General features: G+C 52.3%; 1 protein-coding gene across 1 annotated transcript; it reads left to right on the top strand.

Annotated features, from left to right (window-relative positions):
- Positions 1-226: 226 nt before the first annotated feature.
- Positions 227-24,631, top strand: LOC132535750 (uncharacterized). The gene is made up of 7 exons (XM_060182664.1): positions 227-253; positions 1,706-1,889; positions 7,535-7,663; positions 13,315-13,443; positions 19,140-19,296; positions 19,420-20,472; positions 20,859-24,631. Exons 1-6 carry the CDS (start codon positions 227-229, stop codon positions 20,468-20,470), a joined length of 1,677 nt encoding a protein of 558 aa, XP_060038647.1. The 3' UTR covers positions 20,471-20,472; positions 20,859-24,631.

Raw genomic sequence — 24,631 nt, 5'->3', positions numbered from 1 at the left:
CATTCCAGATTAGGTTCTGTTTGTCTTTTGGCCATGGGGGAGAATTTCTCTTGTCAGTCTTTGTGGCTAGCAGTGGCTTACTTATAAGGAGGCAAGAGGACAGGGTATCCCTGTACATTGCAGCCATCTCCAGGGTTCTAGGCCCAGCCCCACCTCCCCCAAGGCAACCACCACAGTCCTCCTCCCAAAGTCTGAGAGCCAGTTTGCCTGTTCACTGTGCTAGAGGATGCGTCTTGGTTCTCCATTGCTACAGGTGAGTGACAATGTCTGTCTGGTCTCTCCCGTCTTTCTGTACCACCCGGCACAAGTTCCTCCAGTTCTGGATGTTCCTCGCCTAGGCCAGCCAGACAGAGCCAAGGATCCCAGATCCCAGGAGCCTGACTCTGGATCAGGCTCGGGGGATGGGGATGGGGGGGGGTGGGATGGGGGGGTTGGCAGTTCTCAGTATGGCTTTCCTTGCCTTGTCCTGTAGGACAGCACTGAGAACAGGGTGTGTTGAGTGAAGCCACTGATGGGTTTCATGCTTTGAGGCTGGCTGGCAGGGCCCTAAGAGTGAGTGGATGGGTGTGTCTGTGTGTGCTGGTGGGGGGGAGGGGGCTATGGCACAGCCCTCCCTCCCCTTCTGCCCACGCCCTCAGTTCCCTAACTTCCTCCACTGGGGCAGTGTTCCCAGCCCAGACTGCGTTCCTTAGAGCTTAAGTTGAAAACCGCCCCGCGTCCTCCTCCCGCACCCTGGCATCATCATTGTGCAGGCCAGGGGACTGGTAGCATTGGCAGCATCTCCATCGACATGTGTCACCGCACTTTTGGATGAATGGAGCCGCGCTCTGGCACGAGCCTTGCGGAGGAGGGAAACTGCAGGCCAGGGAAGGAGGGCTGTGTGAGAAAATGGGTCAGCAGGCTTCTGGGCGGGTGCACCTGCCCCACTTGCCCCCAGATCCCATTCGGAATAGGAGTCGTTTCCCTGGGGGTGGCCTTGTTGCCCCTTGGGCGTGGGAAATCCCCACCTATGAGAAAGCCATTTTTCCCTGCGCTGCGTGGCCCAAAGCCAGTGTCCTCTGTTCTTGGCATCCCCCGCCCTCTGCTGCAAGGTGCCTGGAGCGATCACTGGAGTGTTGTCCAAGGGCGCGGGGCACGGGGCACGGGGCCCGGGGCGCGGAGCAAGAAAATCGCCTCTACCTGACCCCTCTCCCCGCGGTCCAGAGCCGAGCCTTTTGCCTGCCTTTCCCTTCAGAGCTGCCCAGGAGGCCATAGGGGCTGGCGGTTCGCTCCTGAGCGCCCTCTAGGCAGACCCACCCCCCTCCCTGCTCCTCCCAGCTTCCAGGGCGCGTCGACCACGCCCCCTCCGGCGGCCAGCCCCGCAGCCCCGCAGCCCCTCAGCCCCACAGCCCCGCATTAGCCACAGGGGGAACCAAAGAGATAGAAGCTTTCCCAGCCGCCCGGACCACAGACGCCAACACCGCCTGCCCCCCACCACTCGCTGCCCGCCCTCGACCCGCACACCGGCCCACTACCAAGCGGCGGCGGGCTGCGGGCTGTGGGCTGTGGGCTGCGGGCTGCGGGCTGTGGGCTGCGGGCTGCGGGCTGCGGGCTGCGCGCTGCAGAGACTCGCACGCCCCGGCGCGCTCCCGACCGCGCTCGCCTCCCCGGGTGGCTCGGGCTCGCCAGCCCCCTCCCCAGCTCGCGTGAGTGCCCCGGGCCCTAGGGTCCCCGGGTCCCCGGGTCGGGGTTCCTGCGGCCCACCCCCATCCCTACTCCAGCCCACACCCACGCCCGGCTGCCCCTCAGTTCTCTGCAAGGGAGGTCGCGGCAGCGGCCCGGCGCCAGCGACGACCGTGGCGACAGTGGCGGCGGCGGCGGCGGAGACTGCAGCGGCGACCGTGGCGGAGGCGCAGCAGCCCCCAACCAACCCCCTTTTTAAGTTAAATAACAACACACAGACACCCAACATACATACAGAAAAACACAAAGACATCACAGACAAAAGCAGACAGATACATACACAGAGACACACATAGATGCAGAAAAAAAGCATACACAGAGACACATACACAGAGAAACACACAGACACAGGTAAAGACAGACAGACACAGGCAAAGACAGACACACACATAGATAGCCACCCAGAGAGACATGCAGACATACATACACACACAAAGACAGACAGAGACACATACACAGACACACAGATACATAAAGACACACACACACAAAGACACACCACAGGAACCCACACATACTCAGATAGAAACAGACAGAGACACTTTCAAATACAAATACTGAGAGACAGAGATGCACAAAGACAGACAGACAGACAGACACACACACACAGATAGCCATACATGGACACGTGCAGACATACATACACACACACACACACACAAATAAACTGACAAACACATACAAAGAGACACACAGACACCAACAGATACACAGTTAGAAACACACACACTGACACACATAGAAAGACACACACACAGAGAAACATACATATACACACAGACACACACAGACAGACACATAATCATGCACATACAGACACACACAAAGAGACACACATACACACACAGATAGATACACACAGTCTCTCTTTCTGTCTCTCTCTCTCAAATATTTTATTTGCTTTCTGAGAGAGAGACAGAGACAGACAGACTATGGCCAGAGCACTGATCAGCTCTGCCCTATGGTGGTGCTGGAGAGTAAACCTGGGGCCTCAGAATGTCAAGCAAAAGAGTCTCTTGCAGTTTCCCTAGCACAGTTGCACTCTTAATCTAAAGTATTAAACGCAGGACTTCCCTCCTTGAACACGCTAAGTGGGGCACATGAACTTGGACACAAAGTTGCTCAGCTAGCATCACAGACAGACAGAAAGACACAGTCAGACACACACACTCACAGACAAAAAACAGACCAAAACAGACACACATACATACATATAGACACTAGCACAGAAACACACAGACACATACCAAGACACAAACACAAGCACATACAGACACCCCACAAACATAAAAACTATCTCTCTCTCTCTCTCTCTCTCTCTCTCTCTCCTAGAGCCCTGCCAGCCAGCCTCAAAGCATGAAACCCATCAGTGGCTTCACTCAACACACCCTGTTCTCAGTGCTGTCCTACAGGACAAGGCAAGGAAAGCCATACTGAGAACTGCCAACCCCCCCATCCCACCCCCCCCATCCCCATCCCCCGAGCCTGATCCAGAGTCAGGCTCCTGGGATCTGGGATCCTTGGCTCTGTCTGGCTGGCCTAGGCGAGGAACATCCAGAACTGGAGGAACTTGTGCCGGGTGGTACAGAAAGACGGGAGAGACCAGACAGACATTGTCACTCACCTGTAGCAATGCAGAACCAAGACGCATCCTCTAGCACAGTGAACAGGCAAACTGGCTCTCAGACTTTGGGAGGAGGACTGTGGTGGTTGCCTTGGGGGAGGTGGGGCTGGGCCTAGAACCCTGGAGATGGCTGCAATGTACAGGGATACCCTGTCCTCTTGCCTCCTTATAAGTAAGCCACTGCTAGCCACAAAGACTGACAAGAGAAATTCTCCCCCATGGCCAAAAGACAAACAGAACCTAATCTGGAATGAGGTGCTTGGTGCCATGAGTGCTGAGGAGTTGGAGGGGTGTGGGGGTGGGTGGGGGGCACAAGCTGGGGAGGTTTATGCCCAAGTTCATATGTACCACTGAGTGTGTTCATGGCAGTCCTGTGGTTATCCCTCTAGAAAGAGTGCACATGGGCTGGGGTGACAGCAAAAGGCTCTCCTGCCTGAGGCTCTGAGGTCCCAGCTTCAATCCTCAGCACCAGCATAAACCAGCACTGAGCACTGCTCTGGCCACTGTCTGTCTGTCCCCATCCTTGTCTCACTCTGATAAAGCAAATAAAATATTTAAGAGAGAGAGACGAGACGGGAGGGGTTTTGTGCGGCTGGAGGTTAGGGGAGAAGGGGCTAGCAGCCTTGCTTGTGGGAGCAGATAAGACACACAGAGGTCAAGATGCATAGGGGTGGGCAGCTGAGACTGGAAGGCCAGGGAAAGGAGCTCTTTCTGGTAGGAAGGAAGCAAGGAAGATGAGACTGGCAGGGGTTGTGCTGAGTGCGGAGTGCCAGTCCAGCCTGTGCCGGCAGGACAGAGGACACTCCGCACAGAGAAAACCTGCCTCTGTTGACAGCCTGTGGCTGGTGAGCAGACACAGCTGTGCCGTCTGTGCAGGCGTGCATGCATGCTGGTGACAGCGACACTGCTTCTGGACAGAGCTGAGGATCCTCCAGGTTAGGTGTGAAAACAGGAGCTTGGAAGCTGTGTCTGAGTGTGTGTGTGTGTGTGTGTGTGTGTGTGTGTGTGTGTGTGTGTCTGTGTGTAACAAGCTGGGGAGCTTTATTCCCAAGTTCTTATGTACCACTTAGCATGCATGTTCAGTGGTGGCAGTCCTGTGGTTATCCCTCTAGAAAAAGTGCACATGGGCTGGGGAGACATCAAAAGACTCTCCTGCCTGAGGCGCTGAAGTCTTATTTTCAGTCCTCAGCACTAACATAAGCCAGAGCTGAATAGTACTCTGGCCTCAGTGTATTTGACTTTGTTCTCTCTCTCTCTCTCTCTCTCTCTCTCTCTCTCTGTGTGTGTGTGTGTGTGTGTGTGTGTGTGTGTGTGTGTGTCTGACACTAACTGAGGAGCTTTATGACCAAGTTCATGTGCACCACTTGGAGTGTTCAAGGAGGGAAGCCCTGAGGTTCTTCCTTTAGAAAGAGGGCAATTGGACTGGGGAGACTGCAAACGACTCTCTTGCCCAAGGATCTGAAGTCTCAGGTTGAATTCCCAGCACCAACATAAGCCAGAGCTGACCAGCATTCTGGCCAATGTCTCTCTCTCTCTCTCTCTCTCTCTCTCTCTCTCTCTCTCCCTCTTCCTCTCTCATAAGGCAAAAAATTATTTAAGAGAGAGTGTGTGTTTGTGTGTCTCCTTTGAGTATATTTGTCTCTCTGTGTGTGTATGTGTGTCTGTCTGTCTGTGTCTCCATGCTTAGGCGAGAGAGAGAGAGAGAGAGAGGGAGAGAAAAGGGGTGGGGTAGGGTGCAGGTGAGGGGTGGGCAAGAAAGGGACAGTAGCCTTGTTTGTGGGAGCAGATAAGGCACACAGAGTTCAAAATGCAGAGAGGTGGGCAGCTGAGGCTGGAGGGTCACCGACAGGAGTTCTTTCTGGTAGGAAGGACTGGCACAGGGTGTGCTCTGAATGCTGAGTGCCAGTCCAGCTTGTCCCAGCAGGACAGATGGCACTCAGCACAGAGGAAACCTGCCTCTGTTGACAGCCTGTGGCTGGTGAGCAGACATGGCTGTGATGTGCATGTGTGTGTGCATGCCAGGCAACAGCAATACTGCTTCTGGAGTTGCTATGGACAATGCTCATGATCCTCCAGCTCATGTGTGAAAACAGGAGCTCAGAAGCTGTGTTTGAATATGTGTGTGTGTGTGTGTGTGTGTGTGTGTGTGTGTGCTTGTGTGTGTGACAAGCTGGGAAGGTTTATGCCCATGTTCATATGCATCACTTAGTGGGTTCAAGGAGGGAAGCTCTGTGGTGACTAATTTAGAAAGAATGCACCTGGGCTGGGGAGACAGCAAAAAACTCTACTGCCTGAGGCTCTGAGATCCCAGGTTCAATTCCCAGCACCAACATAAGCCAGAGCTGAATGGTGCTCTGGCCACAGTCTGTCTGTCTGTCCCTGTTTCTGTCTCACTTTCATAATGCAAATAAATATTTAAAAGAGAGAGAGTCATTCTGTGGGTATGTGTGTCTCTCTCTGTGTGTCTCTATGTGCCTATGTCTGTATATTTATTTCTGTCTAAATATGATGCTAGCTCAGGAGTTTATGCCCAAGTCATGTGCACCACCTGGAGTTTTCAAGGAGGGAAACCTTTGGTTCTACTTTAGCATGAGTGCACATGGGCTGCGAAGACGGCTAAAGACTCTCCTGCCTAAGGCTCTGAGGTTCCTGGTTCAAAAGCTAGCACCATCATAAGCAAGAGCTGAGCAGTGCCCTAGCCACAGTGTCTCTATCTCCATCACCCTTTCATAAAAAAATAAATCATGACAGAGAGAGAGAGAGAGAGAGAGAGTTTGAGTCTGTGTGTGCGTGTGTGTGTTTCTGTCTGCCTCTGTGTGTGTGTGTGTTTGTGGCTGTGTGTGTGTGTCCCTGTGTACATGTGTGTCTGTCTGTCTGTGACACTAGCTGAAGAGCTTTATGTCCATGTTCATGTGCATAACTTAGCATCTTCAAGGAGGGAAGTCCTGTGGTTATTACTTTAGCAAGAATTCAAAAGGGCTGGGGAGGTTTGTCTGTGTCTGTGTGTGGTGGGGGGGGGAGGGGGCTATGGCACAGCCCTCCCTCCCCTTCTGCCCACGCCCTCAGTTCCCTAACTTCCTCCACTGGGGCAGTGTTCCCAGCCCAGACTGTGTTCCTTAGAGCTTAAGTTGAAAACCGCCCCGCGTCCTCCTCCCGCACCCTGGCATCATCATTGTGCAGGCCAGGGGACTGGTAGCATTGGCAGCATCTCCATCGACATGTGTCACCGCACTTTTGGATGAATGGAGCCGCGCTCTGGTACGAACCTTGCGGAGGAGGGAAACTGCAGGCCAGGGAAGGAGGGCTGTGTGAGAAAATGGGTCAGCAGGCTTCTGGGCGGGTGCACCTGCCCCACTTGCCCCCAGATCCCATTCGGAATAGGAGTCGTTTCCCTGGGGGTGGCCTTGTTGCCCCTTGGGCGTGGGAAATCCCCACCTATGAGAAAGCCATTTTTCCCTGCGCTGCGTGGCCCAAAGCCAGTGTCCTCTGTTCTTGGCATCCCCCGCCCTCTGCTGCAAGGTGCCTGGAGCGATCACTGGAGTGTTGTCCAAGGGCGCGGGGCACGGGGCACGGGGCCCGGGGCGCGGAGCAAGAAAATCGCCTCTACCTGACCCCTCTCCCCGCGGTCCAGAGCCGAGCCTTTTGCCTGCCTTTCCCTTCAGAGCTGCCCAGGAGGCCATAGGGGCTGGCGGTTCGCTCCTGAGCGCCCTCTAGGCAGACCCACCCCCCTCCCTGCTCCTCCCAGCTTCCAGGGCGCGTCGACCACGCCCCCTCCGGCGGCCAGCCCCGCAGCCCCGCAGCCCCTCAGCCCCACAGCCCCGCATTAGCCACAGGGGGAACCAAAGAGATAGAAGCTTTCCCAGCCGCCCGGACCACAGACGCCAACACCGCCTGCCCCCCACCACTCGCTGCCCGCCCTCGACCCGCACACCGGCCCACTACCAAGCGGCGGCGGGCTGCGGGCTGTGGGCTGTGGGCTGCGGGCTGCGGGCTGTGGGCTGCGGGCTGCGGGCTGCGGGCTGCGCGCTGCAGAGACTCGCACGCCCCGGCGCGCTCCCGACCGCGCTCGCCTCCCCGGGTGGCTCGGGCTCGCCAGCCCCCTCCCCAGCTCGCGTGAGTGCCCCGGGCCCTAGGGTCCCCGGGTCCCCGGGTCGGGGTTCCTGCGGCCCACCCCCATCCCTACTCCAGCCCACACCCACGCCCGGCTGCCCCTCAGTTCTCTGCAAGGGAGGTCGCGGCAGCGGCCCGGCGCCAGCGACGACCGTGGCGACAGTGGCGGCGGCGGCGGCGGAGACTGCAGCGGCGACCGTGGCGGAGGCGCAGCAGCCCCCAACCAACCCCCTTTTTAAGTTAAATAACAACACACAGACACCCAACATACATACAGAAAAACACAAAGACATCACAGACAAAAGCAGACAGATACATACACAGAGACACACATAGATGCAGAAAAAAAGCATACACAGAGACACATACACAGAGAAACACACAGACACAGGTAAAGACAGACAGACACAGGCAAAGACAGACACACACATAGATAGCCACCCAGAGAGACATGCAGACATACATACACACACAAAGACAGACAGAGACACATACACAGACACACAGATACATAAAGACACACACACACAAAGACACACCACAGGAACCCACACATACTCAGATAGAAACAGACAGAGACACTTTCAAATACAAATACTGAGAGACAGAGATGCACAAAGACAGACAGACAGACAGACACACACACACAGATAGCCATACATGGACACGTGCAGACATACATACACACACACACACACACAAATAAACTGACAAACACATACAAAGAGACACACAGACACCAACAGATACACAGTTAGAAACACACACACTGACACACATAGAAAGACACACACACAGAGAAACATACATATACACACAGACACACACAGACAGACACATAATCATGCACATACAGACACACACAAAGAGACACACATACACACACAGATAGATACACACAGTCTCTCTTTCTGTCTCTCTCTCTCAAATATTTTATTTGCTTTCTGAGAGAGAGACAGAGACAGACAGACTATGGCCAGAGCACTGATCAGCTCTGCCCTATGGTGGTGCTGGAGAGTAAACCTGGGGCCTCAGAATGTCAAGCAAAAGAGTCTCTTGCAGTTTCCCTAGCACAGTTGCACTCTTAATCTAAAGTATTAAACGCAGGACTTCCCTCCTTGAACACGCTAAGTGGGGCACATGAACTTGGACACAAAGTTGCTCAGCTAGCATCACAGACAGACAGAAAGACACAGTCAGACACACACACTCACAGACAAAAAACAGACCAAAACAGACACACATACATACATATAGACACTAGCACAGAAACACACAGACACATACCAAGACACAAACACAAGCACATACAGACACCCCACAAACATAAAAACTATCTCTCTCTCTCTCTCTCTCTCTCTCTCTCTCCTAGAGCCCTGCCAGCCAGCCTCAAAGCATGAAACCCATCAGTGGCTTCACTCAACACACCCTGTTCTCAGTGCTGTCCTACAGGACAAGGCAAGGAAAGCCATACTGAGAACTGCCAACCCCCCCATCCCACCCCCCCCATCCCCATCCCCCGAGCCTGATCCAGAGTCAGGCTCCTGGGATCTGGGATCCTTGGCTCTGTCTGGCTGGCCTAGGCGAGGAACATCCAGAACTGGAGGAACTTGTGCCGGGTGGTACAGAAAGACGGGAGAGACCAGACAGACATTGTCACTCACCTGTAGCAATGGAGAACCAAGACGCATCCTCTAGCACAGTGAACAGGCAAACTGGCTCTCAGACTTTGGGAGGAGGACTGTGGTGGTTGCCTTGGGGGAGGTGGGGCTGGGCCTAGAACCCTGGAGATGGCTGCAATGTACAGGGATACCCTGTCCTCTTGCCTCCTTATAAGTAAGCCACTGCTAGCCACAAAGACTGACAAGAGAAATTCTCCCCCATGGCCAAAAGACAAACAGAACCTAATCTGGAATGAGGTGCTTGGTGCCATGAGTGCTGAGGAGTTGGAGGGGTGTGGGGGTGGGTGGGGGGCACAAGCTGGGGAGGTTTATGCCCAAGTTCATATGTACCACTGAGTGTGTTCATGGCAGTCCTGTGGTTATCCCTCTAGAAAGAGTGCACATGGGCTGGGGTGACAGCAAAAGGCTCTCCTGCCTGAGGCTCTGAGGTCCCAGCTTCAATCCTCAGCACCAGCATAAACCAGCACTGAGCACTGCTCTGGCCACTGTCTGTCTGTCCCCATCCTTGTCTCACTCTGATAAAGCAAATAAAATATTTAAGAGAGAGAGACGAGACGGGAGGGGTTTTGTGCGGCTGGAGGTTAGGGGAGAAGGGGCTAGCAGCCTTGCTTGTGGGAGCAGATAAGACACACAGAGGTCAAGATGCATAGGGGTGGGCAGCTGAGACTGGAAGGCCAGGGAAAGGAGCTCTTTCTGGTAGGAAGGAAGCAAGGAAGATGAGACTGGCAGGGGTTGTGCTGAGTGCGGAGTGCCAGTCCAGCCTGTGCCGGCAGGACAGAGGACACTCCGCACAGAGAAAACCTGCCTCTGTTGACAGCCTGTGGCTGGTGAGCAGACACAGCTGTGCCGTCTGTGCAGGCGTGCATGCATGCTGGTGACAGCGACACTGCTTCTGGACAGAGCTGAGGATCCTCCAGGTTAGGTGTGAAAACAGGAGCTTGGAAGCTGTGTCTGAGTGTGTGTGTGTGTGTGTGTGTGTGTGTGTGTGTGTGTGTGTGTGTGTGTGTGTCTGTGTGTAACAAGCTGGGGAGCTTTATTCCCAAGTTCTTATGTACCACTTAGCATGCATGTTCAGTGGTGGCAGTCCTGTGGTTATCCCTCTAGAAAAAGTGCACATGGGCTGGGGAGACATCAAAAGACTCTCCTGCCTGAGGCGCTGAAGTCTTATTTTCAGTCCTCAGCACTAACATAAGCCAGAGCTGAATAGTACTCTGGCCTCAGTGTATTTGACTTTGTTCTCTCTCTCTCTCTCTCTCTCTCTCTCTCTCTGTGTGTGTGTGTGTGTGTGTGTGTGTGTGTGTGTGTGTGTGTGTGTCTGACACTAACTGAGGAGCTTTATGACCAAGTTCATGTGCACCACTTGGAGTGTTCAAGGAGGGAAGCCCTGAGGTTCTTCCTTTAGAAAGAGGGCAATTGGACTGGGGAGACTGCAAACGACTCTCTTGCCCAAGGATCTGAAGTCTCAGGTTGAATTCCCAGCACCAACATAAGCCAGAGCTGACCAGCATTCTGGCCAATGTCTCTCTCTCTCTCTCTCTCTCTCTCTCTCTCTCTCTCCCTCTTCCTCTCTCATAAGGCAAAAAATTATTTAAGAGAGAGTGTGTGTTTGTGTGTCTCCTTTGAGTATATTTGTCTCTCTGTGTGTGTATGTGTGTCTGTCTGTCTGTGTCTCCATGCTTAGGCGAGAGAGAGAGAGAGAGAGAGGGAGAGAAAAGGGGTGGGGTAGGGTGCAGGTGAGGGGTGGGCAAGAAAGGGACAGTAGCCTTGTTTGTGGGAGCAGATAAGGCACACAGAGTTCAAAATGCAGAGAGGTGGGCAGCTGAGGCTGGAGGGTCACCGACAGGAGTTCTTTCTGGTAGGAAGGACTGGCACAGGGTGTGCTCTGAATGCTGAGTGCCAGTCCAGCTTGTCCCAGCAGGACAGATGGCACTCAGCACAGAGGAAACCTGCCTCTGTTGACAGCCTGTGGCTGGTGAGCAGACATGGCTGTGATGTGCATGTGTGTGTGCATGCCAGGCAACAGCAATACTGCTTCTGGAGTTGCTATGGACAATGCTCATGATCCTCCAGCTCATGTGTGAAAACAGGAGCTCAGAAGCTGTGTTTGAATATGTGTGTGTGTGTGTGTGTGTGTGTGTGTGCTTGTGTGTGTGACAAGCTGGGAAGGTTTATGCCCATGTTCATATGCATCACTTAGTGGGTTCAAGGAGGGAAGCTCTGTGGTGACTAATTTAGAAAGAATGCACCTGGGCTGGGGAGACAGCAAAAAACTCTACTGCCTGAGGCTCTGAGATCCCAGGTTCAATTCCCAGCACCAACATAAGCCAGAGCTGAATGGTGCTCTGGCCACAGTCTGTCTGTCTGTCCCTGTTTCTGTCTCACTTTCATAATGCAAATAAATATTTAAAAGAGAGAGAGTCATTCTGTGGGTATGTGTGTCTCTCTCTGTGTGTCTCTATGTGCCTATGTCTGTATATTTATTTCTGTCTAAATATGATGCTAGCTCAGGAGTTTATGCCCAAGTCATGTGCACCACCTGGAGTTTTCAAGGAGGGAAACCTTTGGTTCTACTTTAGCATGAGTGCACATGGGCTGCGAAGACGGCTAAAGACTCTCCTGCCTAAGGCTCTGAGGTTCCTGGTTCAAAAGCTAGCACCATCATAAGCAAGAGCTGAGCAGTGCCCTAGCCACAGTGTCTCTATCTCCATCACCCTTTCATAAAAAAATAAATCATGACAGAGAGAGAGAGAGAGAGAGAGAGTTTGAGTCTGTGTGTGCGTGTGTGTGTTTCTGTCTGCCTCTGTGTGTGTGTGTGTTTGTGGCTGTGTGTGTGTGTCCCTGTGTACATGTGTGTCTGTCTGTCTGTGACACTAGCTGAAGAGCTTTATGTCCATGTTCATGTGCATAACTTAGCATCTTCAAGGAGGGAAGTCCTGTGGTTATTACTTTAGCAAGAATTCAAAAGGGCTGGGGAGGTTTGTCTGTGTCTGTGTGTGGTGGGGGGGGGAGGGGGCTATGGCACAGCCCTCCCTCCCCTTCTGCCCACGCCCTCAGTTCCCTAACTTCCTCCACTGGGGCAGTGTTCCCAGCCCAGACTGTGTTCCTTAGAGCTTAAGTTGAAAACCGCCCCGCGTCCTCCTCCCGCACCCTGGCATCATCATTGTGCAGGCCAGGGGACTGGTAGCATTGGCAGCATCTCCATCGACATGTGTCACCGCACTTTTGAATGAATGGAGCCGCGCTCTGGCACGAGCCTTGCGGAGGAGGGAAACTGCAGGCCAGGGAAGGAGGGCTGTGTGAGAAAATGGGTCAGCAGGCTTCTGGGCGGGTGCACCTGCCCCACTTGCCCCCAGATCCCATTCGGAATAGGAGTCGTTTCCCTGGGGGTGGCCTTGTTGCCCCTTGGGCGTGGGAAATCCCCACCTATGAGAAAGCCATTTTTCCCTGCGCTGCGTGGCCCAAAGCCAGTGTCCTCTGTTCTTGGCATCCCCCGCCCTCTGCTGCAAGGTGCCTGGAGCGATCACTGGAGTGTTGTCCAAGGGCGCGGGGCACGGGGCACGGGGCCCGGGGCGCGGAGCAAGAAAATCGCCTCTACCTGACCCCTCTCCCCGCGGTCCAGAGCCGAGCCTTTTGCCTGCCTTTCCCTTCAGAGCTGCCCAGGAGGCCATAGGGGCTGGCGGTTCGCTCCTGAGCGCCCTCTAGGCAGACCCACCCCCCTCCCTGCTCCTCCCAGCTTCCAGGGCGCGTCGACCACGCCCCCTCCGGCGGCCAGCCCCGCAGCCCCGCAGCCCCTCAGCCCCACAGCCCCGCATTAGCCACAGGGGGAACCAAAGAGATAGAAGCTTTCCCAGCCGCCCGGACCACAGACGCCAACACCGCCTGCCCCCCACCACTCGCTGCCCGCCCTCGACCCGCACACCGGCCCACTACCAAGCGGCGGCGGGCTGCGGGCTGTGGGCTGTGGGCTGCGGGCTGCGGGCTGTGGGCTGCGGGCTGCGGGCTGCGGGCTGCGCGCTGCAGAGACTCGCACGCCCCGGCGCGCTCCCGACCGCGCTCGCCTCCCCGGGTGGCTCGGGCTCGCCAGCCCCCTCCCCAGCTCGCGTGAGTGCCCCGGGCCCTAGGGTCCCCGGGTCCCCGGGTCGGGGTTCCTGCGGCCCACCCCCATCCCTACTCCAGCCCACACCCACGCCCGGCTGCCCCTCAGTTCTCTGCAAGGGAGGTCGCGGCAGCGGCCCGGCGCCAGCGACGACCGTGGCGACAGTGGCGGCGGCGGCGGCGGAGACTGCAGCGGCGACCGTGGCGGAGGCGCAGCAGCCCCCAACCAACCCCCTTTTTAAGTTAAATAACAACACACAGACACCCAACATACATACAGAAAAACACAAAGACATCACAGACAAAAGCAGACAGATACATACACAGAGACACACATAGATGCAGAAAAAAAGCATACACAGAGACACATACACAGAGAAACACACAGACACAGGTAAAGACAGACAGACACAGGCAAAGACAGACACACACATAGATAGCCACCCAGAGAGACATGCAGACATACATACACACACAAAGACAGACAGAGACACATACACAGACACACAGATACATAAAGACACACACACACAAAGACACACCACAGGAACCCACACATACTCAGATAGAAACAGACAGAGACACTTTCAAATACAAATACTGAGAGACAGAGATGCACAAAGACAGACAGACAGACAGACACACACACACAGATAGCCATACATGGACACGTGCAGACATACATACACACACACACACACACAAATAAACTGACAAACACATACAAAGAGACACACAGACACCAACAGATACACAGTTAGAAACACACACACTGACACACATAGAAAGACACACACACAGAGAAACATACATATACACACAGACACACACAGACAGACACATAATCATGCACATACAGACACACACAAAGAGACACACATACACACACAGATAGATACACACAGTCTCTCTTTCTGTCTCTCTCTCTCAAATATTTTATTTGCTTTCTGAGAGAGAGACAGAGACAGACAGACTATGGCCAGAGCACTGATCAGCTCTGCCCTATGGTGGTGCTGGAGAGTAAACCTGGGGCCTCAGAATGTCAAGCAAAAGAGTCTCTTGCAGTTTCCCTAGCACAGTTGCACTCTTAATCTAAAGTATTAAACGCAGGACTTCCCTCCTTGAACACGCTAAGTGGGGCACATGAACTTGGACACAAAGTTGCTCAGCTAGCATCACAGACAGACAGAAAGACACAGTCAGACACACACACTCACAGACAAAAAACAGACCAAAACAGACACACATACATACATATAGACACTAGCACAGAAACACACAGACACATACCAAGACACAAACACAAGCACATACAGACACCCCACAAACATAAAAACTATCTCTCTCTCTCTCTCTCTCTCTCTCTCTCTCCTAGAGCCCTGCCAGCCAGCCTCAAAGCATGAAACCCATCAGTGGCTTCACTCAACACACCCTGTTCTCAGTGCTGTCCTACAGGACAAGGCAAGGAAAGCCATACTGAGAACTGCCAACCCCCCCATCCCACCCCCCCCATCCCCATCCCCCGAGCCTGATCCAGAGTCAGGCTCCTGGGATCTGGGATCCTTGGCTCTGTCTGGCTGGCCTAGGCGAGGAACATCCAGAACTGGAGGAACTTGTGCCGGGTGGTACAGAAAGACGGGAGAGACCAGACAGACATTGTCACTCACCTGTAGCAATGGAGAACCAAGACGCATCCTCTAGCACAGTGAACAGGCAAACTGGCTCTCAGACTTTGGGAGGAGGACTGTGGTGGTTGCCTTGGGGGAGGTGGGGCTGGGCCTAGAACCCTGGAGATGGCTGCAATGTACAGGGATACCCTGTCCTCTTGCCTCCTTATAAGTAAGCCACTGCTAGCCACAAAGACTGACAAGAGAAATTCTCCCCCATGGCCAAAAGACAAACAGAACCTAATCTGGAATGAGGTGCTTGGTGCCATGAGTGCTGAGGAGTTGGAGGGGTGTGGGGGTGGGTGGGGGGCACAAGCTGGGGAGGTTTATGCCCAAGTTCATATGTACCACTGAGTGTGTTCATGGCAGTCCTGTGGTTATCCCTCTAGAAAGAGTGCACATGGGCTGGGGTGACAGCAAAAGGCTCTCCTGCCTGAGGCTCTGAGGTCCCAGCTTCAATCCTCAGCACCAGCATAAACCAGCACTGAGCACTGCTCTGGCCACTGTCTGTCTGTCCCCATCCTTGTCTCACTCTGATAAAGCAAATAAAATATTTAAGAGAGAGAGACGAGACGGGAGGGGTTTTGTGCGGCTGGAGGTTAGGGGAGAAGGGGCTAGCAGCCTTGCTTGTGGGAGCAGATAAGACACACAGAGGTCAAGATGCATAGGGGTGGGCAGCTGAGACTGGAAGGCCAGGGAAAGGAGCTCTTTCTGGTAGGAAGGAAGCAAGGAAGATGAGACTGGCAGGGGTTGTGCTGAGTGCGGAGTGCCAGTCCAGCCTGTGCCGGCAGGACAGAGGACACTCCGCACAGAGAAAACCTGCCTCTGTTGACAGCCTGTGGCTGGTGAGCAGACACAGCTGTGCCGTCTGTGCAGGCGTGCATGCATGCTGGTGACAGCGACACTGCTTCTGGACAGAGCTGAGGATCCTCCAGGTTAGGTGTGAAAACAGGAGCTTGGAAGCTGTGTCTGAGTGTGTGTGTGTGTGTGTGTGTGTGTGTGTGTGTGTGTGTGTGTGTGTCTGTGTGTAACAAGCTGGGGAGCTTTATTCCCAAGTTCTTATGTACCACTTAGCATGCATGTTCAGTGGTGGCAGTCCTGTGGTTATCCCTCTAGAAAAAGTGCACATGGGCTGGGGAGACATCAAAAGACTCTCCTGCCTGAGGCGCTGAAGTCTTATTTTCAGTCCTCAGCACTAACATAAGCCAGAGCTGAATAGTACTCTGGCCTCAGTGTATTTGACTTTGTTCTCTCTCTCTCTCTCTCTCTCTCTCTCTCTCTGTGTGTGTGTGTGTGTGTGTGTGTGTGTGTGTGTGTGTGTGTGTGTGTGTCTGACACTAACTGAGGAGCTTTATGACCAAGTTCATGTGCACCACTTGGAGTGTTCAAGGAGGGAAGCCCTGATTCTTCCTTTAGAAAGAGGGCAATTGGACTGGGGAGACTGCAAACGACTCTCTTGCCCAAGGATCTGAAGTCTCAGGTTGAATTCCCAGCACCAACATAAGCCAGAGCTGACCAGCATTCTGGCCAATGTCTCTCTCTCTCTCTCTCTCTCTCTCTCTCTCCCTCTTCCTCTCTCATAAGGCAAAAAATTATTTAAGAGAGAGTGTGTGTTTGTGTGTCTCCTTTGAGTATATTTGTCTCTCTGTGTGTGTATGTGTGTCTGTCTGTCTGTGTCTCCATGCTTAGGCGAGAGAGAGAGAGAGAGAGAGGGAGAGAAAAGGGGTGGGGTAGGGTGCAGGTGAGGGGTGGGCAAGAAAGGGACAGTAGCCTTGTTTGTGGGAGCAGATAAGGCACACAGAGTTCAAAATGCAGAGAGGTGGGCAGCTGAGGCTGGAGGGTCACCGACAGGAGTTCTTTCTGGTAGGAAGGACTGGCACAGGGTGTGCTCTGAATGCTGAGTGCCAGTCCAGCTTGTCCCAGCAGGACAGATGGCACTCAGCACAGAGGAAACCTGCCTCTGTTGACAGCCTGTGGCTGGTGAGCAGACATGGCTGTGATGTGCATGTGTGTGTGCATGCCAGGCAACAGCAATACTGCTTCTGGAGTTGCTATGGACAATGCTCATGATCCTCCAGCTCATGTGTGAAAACAGGAGCTCAGAAGCTGTGTTTGAATATGTGTGTGTGTGTGTGTGTGTGTGTGTGTGTGTGTGCTTGTGTGTGTGACAAGCTGGGAAGGTTTATGCCCATGTTCATATGCATCACTTAGTGGGTTCAAGGAGGGAAGCTCTGTGGTGACTAATTTAGAAAGAATGCACCTGGGCTGGGGAGACAGCAAAAAACTCTACTGCCTGAGGCTCTGAGATCCCAGGTTCAATTCCCAGCACCAACATAAGCCAGAGCTGAATGGTGCTCTGGCCACAGTCTGTCTGTCTGTCCCTGTTTCTGTCTCACTTTCATAATGCAAATAAATATTTAAAAGAGAGAGAGTCATTCTGTGGGTATGTGTGTCTCTCTCTGTGTGTCTCTATGTGCCTATGTCTGTATATTTATTTCTGTCTAAATATGATGCTAGCTCAGGAGTTTATGCCCAAGTCATGTGCACCACCTGGAGTTTTCAAGGAGGGAAACCTTTGGTTCTACTTTAGCATGAGTGCACATGGGCTGCGAAGACGGCTAAAGACTCTCCTGCCTAAGGCTCTGAGGTTCCTGGTTCAAAAGCTAGCACCATCATAAGCAAGAGCTGAGCAGTGCCCTAGCCACAGTGTCTCTATCTCCATCACCCTTTCATAAAAAAATAAATCATGACAGAGAGAGAGAGAGAGAGAGAGAGTTTGAGTCTGTGTGTGCGTGTGTGTGTTTCTGTCTGCCTCTGTGTGTGTGTGTGTTTGTGGCTGTGTGTGTGTGTCCCTGTGTACATGTGTGTCTGTCTGTCTGTGACACTAGCTGAAGAGCTTTATGTCCATGTTCATGTGCATAACTTAGCATCTTCAAGGAGGGAAGTCCTGTGGTTATTACTTTAGCAAGAATTCAAAAGGGCTGGGGAGGTTTGTCTGTGTCTGTGTGTGGTGGGGGGGGGAGGGGGCTATGGCACAGCCCTCCCTCCCCTTCTGCCCACGCCCTCAGTTCCCTAACTTCCTCCACTGGGGCAGTGTTCCCAGCCCAGACTGTGTTCCTTAGAGCTTAAGTTGAAAACCGCCCCGCGTCCTCCTCCCGCACCCTGGCATCATCATTGTGCAGGCCAGGGGACTGGTAGCATTGGCAGCATCTCCATCGACATGTGTCACCGCACTTTTGGATGAATGGAGCCGCGCTCTGGCACGAGCCTTGCGGAGGAGGGAAACTGCAGGCCAGGGAAGGAGGGCTGTGTGAGAAAATGGGTCAGCAGGCTTCTGGGCGGGTGCACCTGCCCCACTTGCCCCCAGATCCCATTCGGAATAGGAGTCGTTTCCCTGGGGGTGGCCTTGTTGCCCCTTGGGCGTGGGAAATCCCCACCTATGAGAAAGCCATTTTTCCCTGCGCTGCGTGGCCCAAAGCCAGTGTCCTCTGTTCTTGGCATCCCCCGCCCTCTGCTGCAAGGTGCCTGGAGCGATCACTGGAGTGTTGTCCAAGGGCGCGGGGCACGGGGCGCGGGGCCCGGGGCGCGGAGCAAGAAAATCGCCTCTACCTGACCCCTCTCCCCGCGGTCCAGAGCCGAGCCTTTTGCCTGCCTTTCCCTTCAGAGCTGCCCAGGAGGCCATAGGGGCTGGCGGTTCGCTCCTGAGCGCCCTCTAGGCAGACCCACCCCCCTCCCTGCTCCTCCCAGCTTCCAGGGCGCGTCGACCACGCCCCCTCCGGCGGCCAGCCCCGCAGCCCCGCAGCCCCTCAGCCCCACAGCCCCGCATTAGCCACAGGGGGAACCAAAGAGATAGAAGCTTTCCCAGCCGCCCGGACCACAGACGCCAACACCGCCTGCCCCCCACCACTCGCTGCCCGCCCTCGACCCGCACACCGGCCCACTACCAAGCGGCGGCGGGCTGCGGGCTGTGGGCTGCGGGCTGCGGGCTGCGGGCTGCGGGCTGCGGGCTGCGGGCTGCGGGCTGCGGGCTGCGGGCTGCGGGCTGCGCGCTGCAGAGACTCGCACGCCCCGGCGCGCTCCCGACCGCGCTCGCCTCCCCGGGTGGCTCGGGCTCGCCAGCCCCCTCCCCAGCTCGCGTGAGTGCCCCGGGCCCTAGGGTCCCCGGGTCCCCGGGTCGGGGTTCCTGCGGCCCACCCCCATCCCTACTCCAGCCCACACCCACGCCCGGCTGCCCCTCAGTTCTCTGCAAGGGAGGTCGCGGCAGCGGCCCGGCGCCAGCGACGACCGTGGCGACAGTGGCGGCGGCGGCGGCGGAGACTGCAGCGGCGACCGTGGCGGAGGCGGTGGCGGAGGCCTCCGTGGCGGAGGCGGAAGCAGAGGTAGAGGCTGAGGCCTCGCAAGAAGAAGGAGAAGGAGGAGGAGGAAGAGGAGGAGGAGGAGGAGGAGGAGGAGGAGGAGGAGGAGGAGGAGGAGGAGGAGGAGGAGGAGGAGGAGGAGGAGGAGGAGGAGGAGGAGGAGGAGGAGGAGGAGGAGGAGGAGGAGGAGGAGGAGGAGGAGAAGGAGGAGAAGGAGAAGGAAAAGGAGTGCTGGAGGCCATCCTGGGGGAGGCGGCCGCCCAAGCCAGGAAGGAGGTGGAGGCCGGCCCGGAGGCAGCAGCCTTGGCGGCGGCGGAGACCAACACGACCAGAGCGGCGGGTGAGAGTGACGACTCGGGTGCGGAGTCCGGTGCGGAGTCAGGTGCGGAGTCGGGTGCGGAGTCGGGTGCTGATGGGGATGCGCAGGTGGAGGCGGCTGTGGTGGCCGCGGCCTCGGCCCGGGCTGCAGTGGGAACGGATGTGGATTCCGATGTGGATGCCGATGTCGATGCGGATGCCGAAGATGATGATGATGATGATGATGATGATGATGATGATGATGATGCCGACGCGGGTGCGGGCGGGGGCGCCGAGGGGAACCCCGACTATGCCTTGGCCTCGCTGTACGTAGGCGACCTGCACCCCGAGGTGACGGAGGCCATGCTCTACGAGAAGTTCAGCCCGGCTGGGCCCATACTCTCCATCCGTATTTGCAGGGACAAGGTCACCCGCCGCTCTCTGGGCTACGCGTATGTCAACTACCAGCAGCCGCTGGACGCCAAGAGGGCCCTGGAGACCCTCAACTTCGATGTCATCAAGGGCCGAGCGGTGCGCATCATGTGGTCCCAGCGGGACCCCTCACTCCGCAAGAGCGGGGTGGGCAACGTGTTCGTCAAGAACCTGGGAAAGACCGTCGACAACAAGGCTCTGTACAACATCTTCTCCACGTTCGGCAACATCCTCTCCTGCAAGGTGGCCTGCGACGAGAAGGGGCCCAAGGGCTATGGCTTCGTGCACTTCCAGAAGGAGGAGTCTGCGGAACGGGCCATAGATGCCATGAACGGCATATTCCTCAACTACCGCAAAATTTTCGTGGGGAGGTTCAAGTCGCACAAGGAGCGAGAAGCCGAAAGGGGAGCCTGGACCAGGCAGTCCACCAGCGCCGACGTCAAAGATTTCGAGGAAGACACCGACGAGGAGGCTACCTTGCGGTGAAGGTGGAGAAAGACAGAGAGAGTCACCCCATCCACAGAGCTGAACCCTGGCTCCTACCCGGTTTACAACGACCCCCTCCTTTGTGCCCCACTCCTTAACCCACCTGCTTAGTATTGTATTGAGATACAGTACCTATAGTATTGTATTGAGAGGATCGCTGTCTTTCTCTCTCCCCAACCCCTGCTTCTTTACCTCCTCGCCTTCCCCCCTGCCCACCTCTCTGCCCTTCCTCCCCACCCCCCCCACCCCCACCCCCACCCTCACCGAGGGCATTATGAAGAATCTTGCTAATCTGTGCCAGCTCAGAGGTGAAAGCCTGCCTCTTCTCCTTATGGCTTGCTTTGGGAAAGAAAAAAAAAAAACACTTTCTCTCTTTGTTTACTGACAGGTGATGCAATTTCATGACAGGAACATCCATTGGAAAGGAGAAGGGAATCAGATGAGGGGAAACCAAGAGGGTAACTGCTGCTCCCCCCACCCATACCTGCCTTGACCCTACTACACAGAAACAACCACGTTTACCTTCTGGGTGTGCTCATTTTCCTGACTGGCTTCTCTCTTCCTCCCTCCCTGCCTCCCTCACCCCTGTCCACTTTCCCTGTTGACACACCCTAAGAGAATCCTTCCTGTGCGTGGTGTTTTCTTAGCCTGCTTTCCCAGAAACTAAAACCAAACAAAGATCTGCCCGTTGAACTTCTTCGCGTGTTATTCAACAGGTTTCCAAAATGTCATCTTTAGTGCCTGCAGAGTGTCTGTATCCATGGACCTTAACATTTCTGTGATCATTCCCACATTGCTGGACGTTCAGGGGCGGTGCCTACTTCCTGCCCTGTGTTCAGATCCAGCAGCCAGTGCTCTGAGGACTGAATCCTCCCTTGCCAAGCCAAATATTCGCTACCTTTCCCAATGCTCTTCTTACATGTGAGCTTACGGGGCCCACCTATGGACAGTTAAAGACTTCCTGTGAGTTGCCAGCCGTCCCCCACCCAAACCATGGCACGCATTTGCATTCATGCAGTATAGTGCAGCTAGTGCAAAGACAATGCCCATGTGTGTGCCCCCACACACACTCATGGTCGCGGGCTCCTCCTCGAGTGCCTGTGTGCGTGCTTATGCCAGTGCGTGTGCGTGTGTGTGCGTGCGTGTGCGCGTGTGTGCGCGTGTGTGCGCGTGTGCGCACGAGTGTCTTGCTCAGCTTGATGAGCTGCAAACGGTTATTTTTCTGGTCATGGTTATTTTTTTTTGCTGGATTTCTGTAGTGTTTATTACCTCCTTCTCCTGTGACCAGCTTCCTCTCCTTTTCCCCCCTTGTCACAAACATAACTCAGCTTCATCGCAGGGAGACTATCACAAAGCAGACATCTGACCAGGTGGAGATTAATGGTAGTCCTATTGTTCATCCATGGCTTCCTTAGTCATTTTCATCAGCACTTGTCCAGTATTTTATTTCACAATGTTTGTTTTATTGTCTATTGCTTTTCAATATCTGCTTTTACATACTTAGATGTATAATGTAGATATAGATTCTTGAACTCATTTCATGCCATTAAATATTATTAAAAAAAGTTTCTCTTGCTGCTTATTGTTCCAGTGGATAGGCCAGATGAAAAATAGGTGTATGTATACATCTATATCTATATTTAGATGTAAGTATGGACATATTTGTTTTGTCGCTTCCTCATTGTTAAAGATGTGGATAATTTCATTTTTCTTTTCTTATCTGAATCTGTGCTGCTAAAATTTTCATAGTGCAGAAACCTGAATCATTTCCTCAAGTAATTCTTGCTAGTAGAAAACTGAAGCATCAAAGGAGATGAAATGTTTAAAAAAAAGATATTTATTATTATTTGACTACCCTCAAATATCATAGCAATTTACCGTCATTATGTTCAGAAATATTATGAACCTACCCTGATGCCTGAATTGTTCTCTGGATAGATACAGCAACTGTTTCTGTACTCTTCCACTATTTTATCAGAGAAACTGTATTTTATTGTATTTGTTTTAAACGTCTGATTTTATACTAATTATACAGTATCAAAATGTCTTCTTAGTTAATAAAGTTAAATTTCATGCTAATTTCTAAGTCTATCACTTAACAAAAACTATGAAACATGTCAAAAGCATACATTAGTAAATAGCACCTTCAAAATATACTTCATACCCATTAATAATGCAATAGAGTATATATACCCACTCTTGTCTTACCATTGCTTTTATTATTCACTAGGAGAAGTTGGAATGGCTTATAGGATTTTCTTTTATTTCATTTTCAAGCACTTTGCTTGGAAAAGGAAGGGCATATTAAATGTATTAACCACTTCAAACAGATCACTTTGCCCTTCACAGTCTTTACCAATTTATCCACAAAATTTAAAACAAGTATAGAAGTATACTATCAAATTTTCCCTTTTGAAATATTGTAGATGCATCTGAAACATTTTGGCTATTCAATATTTTTCTTTAGGTAACTCAGTATCATTGGATAGTGAATCAGATTACTTTTAAAGTGCTCTCTTATTTTGAACTTTAGATCAATTTGCAGATTTTCCCACATTAATCCCAAATATGTTTCGAACCATTCTGCAGCATCCCACATACATAAAACCATAGAAGTGAAGTTAACAAGATATCCAAGCCAATTTACACTCCTATAAAATTTTATGAGAGGGAGTCAGGCAGTAACACAGCGGGTTAAGCGCATGTGGCACAAAGCCCAAGGACTTGCACAAGGATCCCGGTTAGAGCCCCAGGTTCCCCACCTGCAGGGGCATAGCTTCACAGGCAGTGAAACAGGTCTGTAGGAGTCTATCTTTCTCTCCCCTTCTTTGTCTTCCCCTCCTCTCTCCATTTGTCTCTGTCCTATACAACAGTGACGACAACAATAATTACAACAATAAAACAACTAGGGCAACAAAAGGGAATAAATAAATATTTTTTAAAAAAGAAAAAAATTATGAGAATCCCCATGTTTTTTCGGTTTATATTTCTTTCTTTCTTTTATTTTATTTATAAAAAGGAAACACTAATAAAACCATAGGCTAAGAGGGGTACAGCTCCACACAATTCCCACCACCAGAACTCCATATCCTGTCCCCTCCCCTGATAGCTTTCCTATTCTTTAACCCTCTGGGAGTATGGACCCAAGGTCCTTGTAGGATGCAGATGGTGGAAGGTCTGGCTTCTGTAACTGCATCATTTTTCTACACAAATTTTTCTTTGGTATTACAAATTTTGGGGTTTTTGCCAATATATTGATATAAAAATACCTCACTTTAATTTGATTTAAATTTTTTTCCTTGTTATTCAATGAGTATAAATTCATTTAAAAAACACATGGTAATAGATAGGCAGAAAGACAATAAGACATAGGTAATAGAAAAATTATAGCATATATTTACATATATTTATATATTATATAACATTTCACTGTGTAAATACATAAATTTTACATGGTATACTTAATATATTTATGGATAAAACATAAAATATTTAATATATTTATGTATAAACTATCACATCATTCTTTATATTGTGTTACAATTTTCATTCTGTCATAAGCCCTGAGTTTATTTTCGTGTATATTTTTTCACATTTAAAATGGTACATATGAGCTAATTCACCTCTTAATATATATATTGTTATATAATTTCTTTATTCCTAGCTCTTGTTGACTGTCTTTTAGTTAATTCACAGTTACCTGCATAATTGTTTCTATTCCACTTTTAGAGGAAAAGAAACAGAAATATGGTCAAATTACCACTTACGGAGCAGTGTCGACTTAAACTATTTTGTTATTTCTAGTTTAAATGTGTACCCAGTTCTTTGTACAGCACTCTAAACTGGATATTAAAATTTTACATTAACTTTGGCTGTGTTTTTGGTAGACAAAATATTTTAAAAGTTTACATGTAATAACATACTTTTCTTTCTGTGTGCTAGGCAGGCAAATACTAGAAAAGAGTGAATAACTGATACATAACTATAATCCTACCACTAGGTTAAAACCAAATGTAAGATTAGGTTATATAACTCGGCACAATTTTGTACATGTGTAGAATTATTGACAGATGCATATGTATATGTATATATGTATTCATGAATATACCCAATACCTGTGCTTTAACTAAATTGCCTCATAAACATAACCATATCAATTAA

Source organism: Erinaceus europaeus, chromosome X (genome assembly GCF_950295315.1).
Source record: "Erinaceus europaeus chromosome X, mEriEur2.1, whole genome shotgun sequence".
NCBI classification, from domain to species: Eukaryota; Metazoa; Chordata; class Mammalia; order Eulipotyphla; family Erinaceidae; genus Erinaceus; species Erinaceus europaeus.
The sequence above is the reverse complement of the archived record's forward strand: the minus strand, read 5'-3'. Positions and strand labels throughout refer to the sequence as shown.

Bases quoted from the DNA above. Each gene is read 5' to 3' on its own strand.
- LOC132535750 (XM_060182664.1), top strand. From the start codon at position 227: ATGCGTCTTGGTTCTCCATTGCTACAG. The intron at 1,890-7,534 runs GCGCAGCAGCCC...TCCCTACTCCAG, and splicing joins CAGCGGCGACCGTGGCGGAG to CCCACACCCACGCCCGGCTG. The intron at 7,664-13,314 runs GCGCAGCAGCCC...TCCCTACTCCAG, and splicing joins CAGCGGCGACCGTGGCGGAG to CCCACACCCACGCCCGGCTG.